The following is a 17,286-nucleotide window of genomic DNA, read 5'->3' as shown; positions in this document are numbered from 1 at the left end:
GAGGAGAATTATGTAAACGGAGGGAACCTGAGGTCATTGTTGACAGAGCAAAAATATTCGAATTGTCCATCTGTAGAGAAATGAGAAACCCTCACACATGCATGTTCACCGAAAGTGTATTTACTTTAACATTTGCATTAATTTAAGGCTGTGTGCACGATTAATATTTCTATTATTATAAATTACTGTTATTCATTACATAAAAAGTAACTCGCACACTTCGATGCTGTTGAAAAGAAGCAAACATAGAGACAACTGTCAGAATCGAAGAAGCTGTGACGGCAAAAAACGAGGATGAACTAAACCAATTGCTAGACAGTGAGCCAACATACCAATTGTGATACATATTTTCACCCTGTAACTTGACACTGTCTTTCTTTTGGACTTCATGTGTGCATCTATTTCTTCATGACTCATTCTTCAGGCCCCTTATTTCCTCTCATTTTCTTCAGTTACCACAGTTTCATCTCTTCATCTCTCACCAGTGCATAGGCATAATCAAAAGTGGGGTTTACTGTGATCAGTTCTTGAAATGGCCTGTCAACGCAATCCTCGGTAGAGATTAACATTCAGAGTGCACAGCCCCAGTGAAATCAATATCTGAGACCACAGAAAAGATGATGAACACATTATTTTATACTTGATCTGAAACCGTAACAAACAGAAGGTGTTTTTAAACATTGGGGACAGAAAGAAAACGAAAGGAGCCCGCCCTTGTTGAAGGAGCAGGTTTCAAGATTTAAGTTGCATAGTGTTACAAAGGCTGATGATATGTGGCTAATCCTAAAAGAGATTAAAATAAAGTAGAGCTTTAAATGTGTGCGATCCACATTTAGTTGAGACAAAGCTAGCTTGCCAAAAAAAGTCTTCAGATTCACACAGAAGACCTTTCTGGAGTTATTTCCACAAATGCTCCGGAAGTAGACATAACCTGTTACTTTAGAGCACCATATCAATACAAGTTGGCTCCCTCCACATAAAATGTAATGAAAATACCTTTTGTGAGGCCTGTGGTATGGAACGCCTGAAATGTTACGCTACAGGTTTTGTTTTTATGTAATTGATCAGGTTGGTTTGTTTTTTTAACAGGGGAAAGATACAAATCAATCTACCTTCCTTCCACACAAAGACATGTGAGTGAGCAAAATCAGTACACTACATTCCTTCCTTCTATGTTTCTTTTGACCATTTTGAATTTGATTGATAGTAAACGCACACTTTTACAGCATTTGTTTCTTAATTAGCCACAAAGAGTAAAGCAGCAATCTGGCACACGGCTTCTCCTGTTGACTTACAGATCATAATGTTGATTCCATTTTGGGTCCAGCGTATTTCTCACAGTATCTGTAGAGTGGCATTGTCCTGAACCATCCACCACCACTTTGGCAAAGGGATCTGGCAACCCTGTAAAAGTGGACAAACATTTTGTTTAACCTTTGTACAAACCCTGTGGGTACACCAATCATGGAGGCACTAGAGGTGACACAGTTTTTAACCCTTATTTTTGTCACTCCTTTGAGACTGCAGTGACAAGTTTATCTGGTTGTCCTCATTTACAGACAGTCAGGTTGGCAGCTACACCACTACTTTGTGAGAGTTCCTCTTAAAATTACATGTTGATTTTCTCTGCATCCCCCCCCTGCTTTTTAACTGTAATAATAATCTGCTGTAGTCCATAAACATTACATTTTTCCCCATATGATGATAATATCCCTGCAGTGTCTGACTAAAACTAAACTCAGGTTCATGTGAAGGTCATGAAACCAGCAGAGACAGGAGGATGGATACATGTGTTGCTGTGTAAGCTTGTGGGTAAATATATGGACACTATAAAGAAAGTTATTAGTCTAATCAAGCGTCTTGTTTTGTACGTTTTGGTTAGCTTCCTATTTCATGCTATAACTGATAATACACCTATTAAACAGGTATTTGATAAGATAAAATACTAACTTTAACGCTCTTTATCTTATGTTTAAGATGAAGGATTTTTTAAAAAGTAAGAAAGTACAATTAAAATCTTCTCACGGGCTACTGTATTTTGTGAAACATTTACACAACACATGGAACATATGAAGCAATATGCAGAAAAACTTTACGACAAGTCTGTTCACAGTATCTCACTCATTTGGAAATCTGATAAGAGATTCTTCATGGTGTATTTATCTTAGGGTCCCTGTCTAGGTCTGTGCATGCATGTGTATGTTTTTTTAAACTGCCGAGGTATGAAACTCTGAGCGCAGACACTTTACACAAGATAAACCTGTTTAGTCACTCAGTGGTGTCTTGGAATTTCCTTTGTTGTGGTTGTGCATTTGTGTATATACATAAGAGCATTTTTTTTTTTTTTTAAAAGACAAAAATGAAGTACAAGCTGCTTTTGGCAGTTCAGTGCTTTCAGAGAAACCATAATTTCCAACTGAAGTAAAAACAGTGCATTTCTTGGCTGTATACTTTGGCAGCGTTTCTGCAGTGCAGTGTACTGCAAGCCCAGTGGCCGGCTGAGTCTGAGTCAACGCCAGGCCTGGCCAAAGCACTGGGCAATTTATTTTTAAATATATTTTTAAGTTGTTTTTCCCCTTTTTTTAATAAATATAAGCTGAGCTGTTAGAGCTAATGTAAGGTATGTTTTAATCCTACTTTTACATTGCAAATTTTTAACTATAACAGCTGGAAACCAAAAAGGTTTTAAAACAATTTTTTGTAGTCGTTTACTTGATGATTTTGGATTTAAATTCAATAATTAAGGTATGTAAACCTTTGAGGGTAGTTAACCAATGAGTTTACGTTTTAATTAAAACAAACAAACAAACAAGCTAAGTATAAACTTCGTCCTTGCATGCTCTTAAACTAAACTGTAAATGTAACCACTAAATCTAGTACTATTATTATTTACAGTATTTCATGGGTTTGACTAAAATAGCGATATCCATCCTGTCCAATTAAAGTCTTTTAGTTTGGTTTTTATGTGCCAGTGAGCCACATTCCTATTACCAGAATTTGGGTTAGCATTGGGTCCTAGTGTGTACCAGGGCTCCTGTTGTGTTTAATAGACAGATGGCTCCTAAGGGACTTCTTTTACAGTTTTCCCAGTTTTACTTCAAAATGCTGCAAGCCACCACTGCTGACAAAGCATTCTAATGTACAAGAGAGGAAACAGGACAGGAATAGCATCTTATAAATAAAAATAGTTTTTACTTACGAAAGAAGTCTTTCTTTGCCAGGTTCTTTGCACACAGAACTGGGGAAAAAAAAGAAACAGATATTGTTTTCTTTTACTTTTTTTTTTTGCCAACAAACGCAAAAAAAACAAAACAAAAAACAAAGTGATTCAGATATATTTGCCACAATAATTTTGAAACAGCATTCCAACAATATTCGGTATCATTTAAAAAATTCTTTCCTTATTTTTTTATATTTAGCCATATTTAAAGAAATAATGGCCACAAATATGTTTCATATATGTCAAAAAGCTATTATAAAAAACACAATATACATAATGTATAAATGCTTGACATCTTAAATAATAACTTTCTCTCTCTAATTTTAGTAGATTTTCATTAATTATTTTTTAAGTTTCTAAGGCTGAATAGGTACTACTCTCTTTTGGCCTACATCTTGGTTTGTCCATTTTCACAGTCCCTCACAGGCTGAGACACTTGTTAAGAGTTTCTCACTGTAAAATATTGAACAGACAAGCTCTTTTTCTTGTAGCAAGCAAGTCTATGGGGGTTTGCAACACGAACTGCATACACTAGCTTTCAAAAGAAACAAGAGGGATACTAAAAGTATGTCCATGCTTGGCTATGGTTATACCCTTTAAGATGTTTTTTTAATTCTTAATTTTCCTACTCCTAAATATTTTGTACTACATGCTATAGAATATAAGTGAAATTAAGCTCTGTCTGGAACTGGCTGGACAATCTTATGATGCTTACAGAGTAAGACAAAATAGGCCAAGCATAGAAGGAAAAGAGGGGGGAAAAAGAAGAAAAAAAAACGAGCGGTGGCAGAGAAAACTTGCACAATGAATGTTTAGAAAAAAACAACAGTGAAAAGGTGAAAGATGCAAAAGGAAGTTAATAAGCACCCTTCACTGCCAGCAGACAGACCAAGATCCCTATCACAAAAAGGCACTAAAGAAACACACACTATTCAGTCTCTCTGCTTTTAGCCATCCATGTATTTTAATATTCACTGCTTTCTATTCATGGTCCTGGGCAAGCCCTGCCAATACATTACTAATACAGGTACAGGTAACTTCTCTCTTTCCAAATAGCTTCACTGAGTTTTAGTCTTTGAGCAAGAAAGCAAACACCACAGTTAATCTAGAACAACTTAAACAGGAGGTAGTGCAAATCTGCTGAGCCCAAGGCAGCTCAATGAGCTGTAAAGGTATAACATCTGCTTACAAACACAAGTCTCATCTTTTGCTGCATATAAGCTTTCCTTGTCTCGAAATAAAAAGAAGAAACCCAAAAAACAGAATTGATTGTAAGCCATGCCCCCTTTCTGTTTTCTTAGCCTCAACTGAGAACTTTAATTTTTGATGAGTCCAAAAGGTAAGTTTCCGGTAGAGGAGCTGTTGTGTAATGCTTAACCGGCACCTACTTGCAGCAGAAAACAGGACGATAGCTATACTATACACAGCGTAGGTTAAAAGCTGCCATTGATCAGACGTTTCAAGCTTCAAAGTTGTATTGTCATATGCACAATAAAGAAACATGTTTCCCCGTGCAAAGAAATTCTCTTTGCCCTCCACAACAAATGCCAAACAAAAACACACACATATAAAAGCTATAGTATAAACAATAACTAAGACATACAAAAACTATTCTGGAAACTCCATATTAGAAATATAGTACAGACTATGAAAAAAAACATAACTATACAAATGCAGCAATAGACTATATACCTAGGCACTATGGATAAAGGCATTATAAAGCAATTATAAAGCAATACTACCAACTCAGACTGCCTACTGCATACATCATTTACTATTTGATTCAGTACAGCAAATAAACAGTTTCTTATGCATTTGTCAAACTAGAAGTTTTCAAACGCATTAAGACAAGCCAAAACAGTGGGCATCTATTGTGTACATGGATTATATAACAGATTGCGTGTGTGTGTGAGAAACTGCCACTAATGAGCACTACTTCCGATAAAGATATGAGGCCGACTTGAGAAACAAACCTAGCATTACAGCCATTGCATGTGGAGACTTTGACAGTGACCAAAATGATACAGTCAATCAAATCAGAATCACAGCACAGGAACAGACAATCTCAACACAAACCAAACTGCGTTGACTGGATGAACACTAACCATCCACTTGTCAGGGGAAAATACACAGCCAAAGCCAACAGGTGCAGGCCAAATCAGAAGCAGCCAAAATAACCTCGCATGGGACAAAATGGACACGGTTATGTTGGCCAACAAGTGAAAAACAAGAGGTCTGAAATCTTGGCAGGACATATGTGAATAGATGCTACAACTGAAAGACTAAATACTGCAACAACAAAAAACAAAAACCCTCCAGAATGATCAGGATAGGCATGAAACCCATGCTTCAAGGTATTTGTAGAACTCTATAATGCAGATGTATTTCAAGGTGTTAGCAGTACAAACTTGGTCAGAAAGCTCATTTGCTCTTCTGCTTTGAAATTCTTGCCTGCTAAATATAATCAACATAGTCAATCCAAAATGAGTAACTGAGTAAAAGCTTTGATCATTCTGTCCACAAAAACAAACAAACAAAAAAAAGTCTTTAGTTTGTTCCTGATTATAGGGCACAATTTGCTGTGGTTATTCACAACAACTGAAGCTTTTAATAATAAATATTTAAAAGTAAAGTCATAGGCATCACCTCTATCCCATTTATTTGCTCTTATGTAGGTTTTATCAATTGTATCTCTATATATCTCTATCTCTATCCATCTATAGATATATATCTATATATCTAGATCTATATCTCTATATCTCTATCTATAGATATCTATAGATATATAGTTGTTATATTCTATATAACACATATTCTGAAGTGAATTCATAAGTGAATTTCAAATATATCATTACGCAAACTGGAGACAGGTTGTCATTTAGAGGTCAGGAGCCAGGCTGGTAACCTCAACAAAATCTGGAGTGTAGACCCGACAGCAGTGTGCGCTCACCAGTGCTGAAGAGGCAGCACAGATTAGTAGCTAGCAGGTTAAATTGGGTGCACTTGGCTCTTAAGTTACCAAACTGTGTTAGTGAAAATTAAGGGATTAATCTGCACACTGCTCCACTGTCTCAGCCATAATTACGACAGGGCGAAAATCCTCTTTCTTGTTATCAATGGCCTCTCACTAACTGTGCTGCCAGGCACATCAGAATAAAGCTACTGATAGTGCTTAATATGTTCAAGGGGGTGTAACTTGCACAACAAATCAATAATCAGTGAAATAAGACAAACACAAGATCTAAGAGGGATAGAAATAATTACTGCAGGTAACTATGTTACTGGTGATTTTCTAAATTTGTGCTGTAAGATAATGGGAGGGAACAAGACAATATTAAAAGTGACATTTCATGAAACAAATAGTTCTGGACTGTAACCCATATGGACATGTGAGTTTGTACTAAGTGCTTTTTAGAGAAAAGATCTTCATTATTGATGAGCTAATGAACTTCTCACCCTTCAAATCAGGGAGAAAGCATCCTCCTCCAATTAGCTTCTTAAGGAGAACTGAGATCCAAAAAATACATAACTGGTACCAGAATACCAGAATACATAAAATAAAATTGTGACTTAACTGGCACCAAACATGACTTTAGGTACATTTTGTATTCATCATAATGCTCTTAGAAAACATGAATTTGGCACAATCTTAATATGGACTAAATACAATATAACAAAAATTAATTTTCAATAACGCTGTCTCACATAAACGGGACTTTGTACAACTAAAAGAAAAGATTAAAAAAAAAAAAAAAAACACACACACACACACACACACACACACACACACACACACACACACACCAAAGAAGCTCCTATTTGAGCTTTTATTCAGCTTTTATTACTACTACCCCAGATCAGATTTCTATATCAATTTACAGCCTTCCCATAAGGATTTAGAAAATATGCCGAAATATTTTTATAACCTTATCTACACATATGCACACTCTTCCACTGTGAACTACAATCACCAATGAGTCAAATCTCACACTGTGCCCTCTAGGGATCCGACAGTGTTAAATAGCTGCCACGTGAGCAGGCAAGCCATGGCTGGCAGGAGACCAGACTCATTCAGATCCTAACACAGAAAGCTAGGTCAACTAGGAAACCGTAAACCACCAAGAAGCCCTGGGGTGAGGCTGTCCTTTGTGTTGTCTATGGGTCATCATCCCAACCATAAAACCTAATTTTAAAAGCAAGGGGAAAGATAATAAGTCTGACTGAATACTTGCGCAGTCACAAATGACAACCACTAACTGTCATTTTCTCTCTTAATGAAAGAATTTCAGAATTCCTGGTATTTTAGATGTATGATTTTCAGCACATCTCCTGTTTTAATAATTCTGTTTAGCTGCTGATGTTATACCAAGATTTTTCACAATTCACTTAACCTTAAATACAGGTTACAGTTGTAGACATTCTTGGTAGGTAATCTTAAGACTGGAAATACTAACAGTACATACTAAAACAATAAATAATAATCCCTATAGCTATTTTGATTGCTCTCTTTTCCTAGTCTTGCAATAACATGAAGTTTTGATGATTAACTTACATCAAAAATCAGTTCAGTTAAAAACCTCAAGAGATTTGCATCTATTTTCACACTTCTCACTGCAGTGTTTGAATAATCAACTTTAAACATGGATAGCCAATATTCCACAGTATTTTTGTTAAAAATCATAGTCACATGCTGTGCTTGAAAAAATACTTTTAATAATACAGATTCTTGGGGAAAAGATAAATAAATAAATAGCTTCCTCCTAACATAGTCCTCTGACCACCCAATATTGCTCTCATCTTAAACAAAGCTGTGGTAGCAGTTAAAAGTTCAAAATGGGGTCAACTCTACTCCATTGTTTATTCAAAATGATTTAAAGGAGCAGCTGCTGTTTTGGGATAATTTGCAAGTGGATCACCACATTACACAGGCTAAAATAAGCCAGTGAAACAGCTACCCCAAACCAAACTTACCCATCTAAGCAATTAACATAGAAGGATAATGTTTTTACCACTGTCTGGTAGATAAGGGATGTGGAGACACACAGTGCCCTTTCACTAATCCAGACAATATGTCTGTACATTTCAGAGGTCAACGGTACCACTTCCCCAGGGGAAATGGAAGTATACCATTTAAAGCCCATGAAAACCTTCCAAACCTACATTTGAATGTGTTAAAACGAGGACACAGGCTATAAACAACTAACAATTAAATGGCTTTTAATTAGAGCAGGGCGATGTGACCAAAAATATTCATCACGATATACATTTGAAAATTGGCGATAACGATATAACTGACGATATAATTCACACTAGACAAGACACTTTACAACTCCACAACTTTATTAGTGCGAAACAAACCAAAACAAAACAAAACAAAAAAACATCAATGTATTTTCACTTAAACAAGCAGCTGGTTTTTTTTTTTTTATGTGCATTAAAGTTATATAAAAATTTAACAGTGCAAATGCAAATTCGTTGCTGGCAGTTTAACCAAAAGGCATTTCCAGTGGAAATATCCTCAGCATAACCACATATAATATCCACAAAACTTAAGAGGTTATACACACACACACACACACACACACACACAACACGGTAATATTATGTTGAAGCACAGTACGAATCACTCCGCGAGGCTCCTGCCTACGAAAGCCGTAATGCTTATTCCGCCATGTGCGTATAAAAACAAAGGCACTGCGCATGCGCGTTTTACCCGTATTCTATTGCAGTATTTTATTTTCTTATTGTTGCCCAACATCATACCGGTATTACCGTGAACGGTATGATATGGCCCAGCCATACTTTTAATTACTTTTCCTTACAATGCAATTTTTGTCCAATCATCTCAGGTTAAGTCAGGATTCCATCTTCTCAGATTATAAAATGATTTCATATGGTGATACTTTCATTTGCTACAACAGAGGAAATTTTTAAAATATTTTCAATTATAATATAATAATGTGTACAAATTACATCTTACAACTGAAAAAAAAAAATGTATTGCTCTTCATTGCCACCCATGCAATTTCCATGAATTCACATTTGGTTATAATTATACCGTGAATTAAAAAAAAGAAAAGGTAACAAAATATTATGAGTGTCTTTGATCACAAAGGGAGGCATTTAGACAGGCGGCACTTTTGTAACATCTCCACCTGTCAGAATAAAAGTGTCAAGCTAAAGGTTGGTATTAGTTCTGGTCATAAGGTGAAAGATCATAAACAGACACATGCGGGGGGCGCCGGGTGATTCTGACTTTTTTTCTCAAGGGACCCTGCACAAGAAGTCATCAACAGTTGTTAAATGCCCTGCATTTGTTCGGAAAAGGGGTGAGGGGTGGGATGTGGGATCGGACTCCAAATCCTTTGAGTGTCCCGTGAGCCTAACGGTCAGAATAGATCGCAAGTTAATCAGTTTAATTCCGGTCGAGTACTTCTGTTGCAAAGGACCAGAGTAAAATCTCAAAAATATTAATAAAGAGAACCTTGACATGATACAAGCCTGGCAACTGCACCACAAACTAAATGTAATTGCTTGATCTGTCAATCAATGAATAAATGTTAATACATTGACCAAACTGCCTGCAGACCCTGACAACGTAAAGATGAATGGAAAAAAATATATATTTATAAAAAGGGATGACAAGAAAAAGGGCATGAGCTGCATTAGAGTTCACAAATGTTTGTGATTTGCAATCACCAGTTCACTGCACAACTACCAGCATGCCTCTAGCCTACTGCATTCTCAGATAGAGCAGAGCTGGGTTGCGCTGTCCGAGTAACCCCAGTAGATGACTGTGTGATTGCGCACAGCTAACACTACAGCCAAATGCAGCCATTTTGTGGTCCATTTGCTCAATTAATTATCCAGCAGCAATCCAAGGACAGTACAGTCAACAAATGCTGCATCAGCACGACCCTGCTGTTGAACATGCAGGGAACACTCTTTTGAAGAGCCTTTTTCTGTATCATGTTCATTGTTTCAAGTTCAGTTTAGTGCATATTTGCCTTAAGTTGTGATGATTAAACTAATGTGCAAGTTTACTGCTGTGCTGGTATTTAATTTAGATAGCATTAAGCCCATCGAGCTTCAGAGTTACCAAATATTAGCATAGTAAACTGTGTGGCGCAAAAGAAAATGTTCAACACTGTTGACTTTGAAAAGAAGCCCGGTGAAAGCTCAGGTCTCGCTAAAACTCATGCAGGGCCGGGTGAGAAAAGGCTTCTGTTATGCAAGCACTTTAAATATTTTTAAGCAGAATCCCAGTTTTCTGCCAAAAAAGGCATTCTCACAAACAAATAAACAAACTGAAAAAAAAAAAAAAAAAAAGGTTCAATGACCCAACAGGCAATGACTCACTAGAAAGCACAAAGTGGAATATAATCCGTTGGGGCTGGATTAAACACAACACAGCCAGAATAAGGAGGAGGTCAAATGCAATTCACAAGCTGAGTCATATTTAACAGCTTATGCCAGGGTGTCAGGTTGATTGATTGATTGATTGATTGATTGGTAATTTATTTCAACATGTGAACAATATACAAGTACATTTAGAAAAGAAATGAGAGAAAAAAAATATACTATACAAATTACATACAAAAAAAACATTCTGATTAATTTACATGTTGAAAGGGAGTGGGAAGAAGTATACACTTATTTAATCCCACCCGTGTCCCATAAATTATCAGTGAATATTTAGTCAGCTTCCTTACTGATATAATTTGTAATAAAAATAGTGAACAGATTTCTGATATACTATATACTATAATATCACATCAAGAATTTTTTGTTTGTTTGTTTTTAAATAGAGACATTCACTTAATTTAAATATTTTCCTTTTCTTTATAGATCGAGAAGATCATAGGTTTGACTATTAACTAGGATATTTTAAACCTCATTGCATTAGCAACATAAAGCTAACAAAGAATTCCTGTCAAATATGCAGGGTACAAACAAAGACAAAAAAAAAAAAAAAAAAAAAAAAAAAAACATGGTGAAAGTCATAATCAGCATTTTTTTAGTTACTACCTGTAATGTAAATAGTTGGAAACATTATTTGCTAACTTAAACTGTGGTTAGTGAGGGCACAAACCCTAATCTTGGCTGAACTAAGCATGGAGACAGTTAGGGCTTTTTAAGGAGGGGCAAAACAGCACAGCAATTTAAAAAAATGATAAAGAAATATAAATGGGTGTGGTTGTACCAAGAGCTGTATCATTTTAGTCCGATGAGCTTGTTTTCACAATTGCTGGAAATTAAATGGAGGACACTCACCCAGCTCTAAATGATGATAAAAGTGAATCATTTCTATAGGATTTCTATAGACACAACTACTTCAATAATGCACTGGCTTGCATAGTCATTCAAGTATGCATCTATAGCAACAATGTAAGTGACTTCAGGGACAGAAAGTTGCACAAAAACATATCAGATTTGGAAGATTAACAATATAGAGGGGAAAAAATGAATACTTTTCTACTTTACCAAGTCTTGTCTGCCAAGTAATGAAATGTGTTTATGGCCCATAGCCAGAATTTTATTACTCTCGCCTCTGAACACATTTCACCTGCTGCCTGCCAATGTGGGTTGAGAATAAAGCTTCAAGCTGCTAAACTAAGCTGCTTGAGACCATGTTAACATCCCCTTTTTCAATTTGGAAAAACAAACAAACAAAAACACAACAACAACAGAAACATAATAAAAGTCTGGCCAATGAAGGACTGTATTTACAAAAAAAAGTTCAACATTATTCCACACCAAGGTACACCAAGCCATACTACCAGTTTGCAGAGTTTATGAACACTGGGATTAAATGTCTCTAACATCTAAGCAAACTTACATCTAAAATGACCAAAGTCTACAAGACTGCCATTGCTAGGAGTGACTCTGTTAAGACAAAGTAATTAAGGAACCTGCATATTTTAATGAAAATATTTAGTGCCAAGAGCTGTATAGATATTTTTTCCTACCTCTGTAATATACCCGGTTGCATCGTGGTAGCCTTTGTGATAATGATAATAAGAGGGAAGGCCTTCAACTTCCCCCACAGATTTGGCTCTATTATGACTCTTACAACTCCCTTATGCAGTCTCATTCACAGTATTGTTTAAAAGTTAAACCAAACATTTCCACTTCCCTTCCTCGCTTACTTGCTCACTGCAATACACTGCAATACAAGGAATAGAGCTCATGAGGGGAAGACGTCAGCACAAGTTGTCTATATGCAAGTTTATCTTACACTCTCCAAAAAATAAATATACATAAAAATTAAATAATGATGATGTGGTATGAATAAGCATTTATGGGTCTCCAAAACCTAATCTACACTTCCTCTATAAAACCATTACTCGATTTCTCAGCCTCCTACACTGAGCCTTCCTTGAGCCCAGTAAATGCGCAGGATGCCAATTGTGTCACTCAGTTGAGAGGTCAGTAGACTACAGCTGACACTCCCCCTCCTCTCTGCTCCCTGAGGAGATGCCAACAATTTGCAGGCAGGAATTTAGAGTGAATGTAGTCACTACATAGAGAGGGGTGAGAAGGTAAAGGCAAAATGTTCATCTGGAGGCAGGAATTTACGGTGGAATGAGAAGGGAGGAAGAAATGTCAGGAAGGGAGGAGAAAGGTATATCTACAGTCACAAATCTGTGGAATGCAGATATTAGAGGGGGAGAAATGGAGAGAAATACAGCAAAAGAGAGGGAGGGAAGGGGGGTAAAATAACTAGGGAATGACAGTGATGGTATTCCAGAAACAGTGGAAACACTGAGGGAGGAGTAGCAGGGATGACAGTGAGAGATAAGAAAAAGTAGGGCAGGACTTTGTCTGGAAATCTATTGAGTGCATGCCATAAATAAAAAATGAAAAGTTCATTTCATCAAGTTCAATTGTTTCCACATTTATCTTTTCATTATGAACCATCAATAAATCTGGCATGTGTTTGATTACCATCGAATTTAATGATAACTGGCATAAAGCTTAAAAATGGTCAAATGTATTAAAAAAAGATCTCTATTTATATACTTTTATCCATAGTTACATGGAAAGTTGATTGAGCAATCCTCCTTATAATAAAATTCCCCAAATAATACCAGAACAACTACTGAAAGAGTTTGGGTTTTTCCATATCACCTAATAAAATACAAAGATTATTCTAAATTAGTATTTTGGATGCAGGGAAGCTGGCAAATAAGAACTAAATTGAGAGTTTTTTAATCTTGTGAAATCACTGATGAAAGATGTGGAGTCAGTAAAGAATCTAGGTCCAGATAATAAGAATTAAGGAATTAAGGAAAAGGAAATGAGCTGTGAGTCAAGCAAGACCATCTAAAGCCTGAGTCACAAAGTAAATGGAATAATCATACAGGAAGAATAACGCTTGAATCGGATACATTGAAGTATAATATACCAGAGGAAAGTTATTCACATGTGACTTATTAGGTACACTTGTGACTGGGAAATAGCTTACTTCGGTCTGATACTTCGCCTAGTGGAAAGCTGGTCCAGGATCTTTATGAGGACAGACCACAATGGATGTGATCCAAGTAAATAGTGGTTCAAGAATGTAAGGTCATTTTTGTCAATATCTAAGATTAGAAGGCTACTGTGATTCAGATGTCAAACTATGTAAGGTTTGGGCTGGAAGAGTGATTTGTTTCATGTATAAGAAACTAAGGAAGAGACAAAGGAAGACGGCCATTAGACATAGAAAAACATTGCTGCTTATTGTGCTTTCAGTTCACCCAAAAAGGCAATTTGCTCCTGAAGCTGCTTACCTGTGTGTAGATAGTCAAAAAGTTCAAATGACTGTTTTGTCATGGCTATAGTTTTAAACTACTTTTATATAATAATTTTCAGTACAAATGTATAATTCTATATGTATAATGTGTTTATTTACTATTCAGTACATGTAAAATTGTGTGCAGAACATGCTTGTCCATGTCTTAACAGCTTTATCTTAAAAGGCAACTATGGCTTCAATCTAAGTGCCAACTGGTTATTTGAAGGGATGAAAACTATAACTAGTATGCAGTGTAGGTCTATGCACAAAGTAACACGAAAACAATAGTTACGTGGATTTATTCCCATATGGATGGATTAATTTATTAACAGTCTCTGCGTGGACTATTAGCATCTATAAACAACACAAAGAGAGATGACAGGTGGAAAATGATGATGTTCATGACTGTGACGTGGAAAAAAAGCATTCTGAGGATGGGATGGGGAGGTGGAGATCTAGGAGAGTACCAACAGAGAAAAGAGCGATAAAAGAGGAGATGAGATGGAGCAGTGAAGGGAAAAGGACAAGCTAGTCACTACATGAGAGCCTACATTTTCATCACAATACAAAAAGCTAGATAGTCATATATTATTTAAGAACAAGGGCCAAAATACCACACGAGTTTGACTTCTTATAGAAAACTGCTGATAAAGTGATGCCATATCTTGCCCTTTGGATAACATGTAATGCTTAACAAATTTAATAGACCAACACCTAAAGTAAGGTTTAAGCTGTTTCTTTTAATGTGGCACTCCTTCCCTACGTATTCCCCAAAATATAAAACCGCTCTTCAAATAGTATATTTCAAAAGTGTCTGTGTGTGCTTGAAAGACAAAAAAAAAAAAAAAAAAAAAAAAAAAAAAGCACAAAAGTAACTGATCTACTGAGACCATTTGATACCCCTACTTGGACCTAGACCACTAAAGCACAGTGTGAGAGCAGGCCAGCCAGGTAGGGGGCACAATCAGTGGAAAATAGGTGTGTTCACACTTACAGGTACAAGGCAGCCGTATCTAGTGTGAACACACCCTATGTCTTTATTCATCTTGCAGCTCTATTCTAGTTGACAGGACATTGAGAAAGGATTGTAATAGCTGACAGAAGTGTGAGACTAAATGGTGAGAGATAGGCAACTAGTGTGAAGACAGAGGTAGGCGAGAAAGAGCAGTGACAGAAGTGTTGCAGTAAAAGTTATTTCCTGTCACTCTTCTCGTAGAGAAGCATTACATGAATGTGTGTGATATTTACCAACTAATTCTTGGTATCATTACTTTTCCGGTTCCATTTTGAAATGTTGGCCTGGACATCTGCTGGCTACACTTGACGCTTGGAAAAAGCTGTCTACTGCGCAGATGGTTAAGTCAGCATAGAAGCCAATTAGCTTCCATACTGATTACTGTAAAGATGCCATCGTTTTCAAAAAAGCTCTGGGTTCGCTGTCCACACTGCCACGCGAAAACAGCGTTTTCAAATGTATCCACCTTTTACCGAAAACGCCGTCTCAGTGTGGATGGAAGGCCAAAACAAAGAGAAAAAGATGCGTCTTCAAACGAAAACGTATTAGTGTGGCATGGCCACAAAGACAGACAACCATTTGCACTTTACTCTTTGACCTTTGCACCTAGAACTGTTATTTTAATTATGTTCAGAGTTTGAGCTACATGATCCTAATCTCCACCACTGCATAACTCACATCCTCCAAAACTGTATCTCAACCACAGTTACACTGAAAACACAGATAGAGAGCATGGAGTGAGTGTGGTGAGTGTGTGTGGTGGGGGGGTAACTTGAGTGGCAGTGGTCGTGCTTGTGTGTTTATACAGTATACGCTGAGTGGTCTAGCAGACACTCAAGCAAACAGAAATGGGCAGTCTGACAGCTGAAACAGTAGCAGGAGAACATTGGAGGGGAAGAAAAAGTGGTCCCTGAAGTCTTGCCTTCCTTCCTGACAATAATAACATTTGTGGATGTTGCACATTGCCCTCGTTTTTACTTTCATGAGAAGAGAAAAAAGAAAAAAAAAAAATGATATATATATATATATATATATATATATATATATATGATTTGACATAATGTTCTCCGTTGGCCTTATATTTACACCATCAACTGAATCTAATTTCACTTTCTCTGTGTTAAAGGGATTAAAAATAGAGAACATTACATTCTAGGGGTCCCTGGAATCCCCTCAGAGTCCCCCCAACACCCCCTCAGAGTCCCCAAACACACTTTGACAAGCATTAAGTACTGTGCTGTGTTGAGGAACTGGCACAGGAAGTGTGCGTTTACACGTGCGTTTTTGTGTGTGTAGGTGCATGCGTGCACAACACATGCATAAAACAGATAAAGAAAAAAAAAAAAAAAAAAAAAAAAGTACACCAAACTGGAGCCACACCGGCAGAGCCGTCTGACAGCTGTCTGGACTAGATCCGGGGGTGAGTGAAGGAGAGGAAGGAAGAGAGAGAAATGACAGAGAGATGAGGGACATCCTGTTCAAAAACGAAGTAATAAGACAAAAAGAAATAAAAAAAAAAAAAATTCAGTATAGAAACTTGCAATGAGTGTTGCAATGGGGAGTTCAAAGCTGCAAGCTGTATCTTTTAAGCAGAAACGCAGTATGTTTGGTTTTACATTCCCATTTGAACTGACTTTAACATAAAAGTAAACTGAAAATATTTGGGTTTAGACTGTTGGGTCGAAAGGGAAAAAGGAAACTGCAAGTTTTTGATGTTAGAGCCAAAGAAATAATCATTGAAAAATTAACAAACAATAAAAGGTATCTGCCAGTTGCAACCCTAGAGGATTTATATAGTTTAGGCAGTGACAGGAAGACAAAACCAGGAGTATTTTAATTGCAATGCAATCGCTGCTGAAAAATCATTTGTAAACTAAATACCTGCCTTTAGACATGCTCAAATTTAACTTTTGAAAAGCTATAATCGTCCCACCCAACACACAAACACTTTGTACACTGATGTTGGCTTGGGACTACATATACATTGTCATACACATTGTACATCATACTGGAGAATGGTTAATTTTGTATTAGTCTACACATATTTTAATAAAATATGCATGGAGTAATACCTTTAAGCATTTAGGATTTTTTCCTAAGAATTTAGTAAGGGCTGTCAGAAATGCTATTCTGCAGCCATATGAAAAGTAAAAGGTGATATTTCTCCTCCACATTCAGCAGGAAAATCCTCTTGAAGCACTTGGAAAGTTTAATGTGTTTTGCATATTGAAGCCCACCTCTTCTCCCGTCAGAGGTTGTTATGCAATACTG

The 17,286-nt window shown here is 36.7% G+C and overlaps 1 protein-coding gene across 2 annotated transcripts in view; it reads right to left on the bottom strand.

Moving 5' to 3' along the window:
* LOC308396271 (E3 ubiquitin-protein ligase SMURF2-like) overlaps positions 1-17,286 on the bottom strand; it is a 62,243-nt gene that overhangs the window by 32,049 nt on the left and 12,908 nt on the right. For both annotated transcript variants that reach the window (XM_080881459.1, XM_080881460.1), the window contains exons 2-3: positions 3,200-3,238; positions 1,296-1,404 (exon numbers count right to left, since the gene is read on the bottom strand). In XM_080881459.1, coding sequence (XP_080737585.1) covers positions 1,296-1,404; positions 3,200-3,238 — 148 coding nt within the window. The remainder of the gene's footprint in view (positions 1-1,295; positions 1,405-3,199; positions 3,239-17,286) is intronic.

Source organism: Rhamphochromis sp. 'chilingali', assembly GCF_963969265.1.
Source record: "Rhamphochromis sp. 'chilingali' genome assembly, chromosome: 4".
In the NCBI taxonomy this organism is placed as follows: domain Eukaryota; kingdom Metazoa; phylum Chordata; class Actinopteri; order Cichliformes; family Cichlidae; genus Rhamphochromis; species Rhamphochromis sp. 'chilingali'.
Note: the sequence above shows the minus strand (reverse complement) of the source record. Positions and strands in the feature narration are given on the sequence as shown.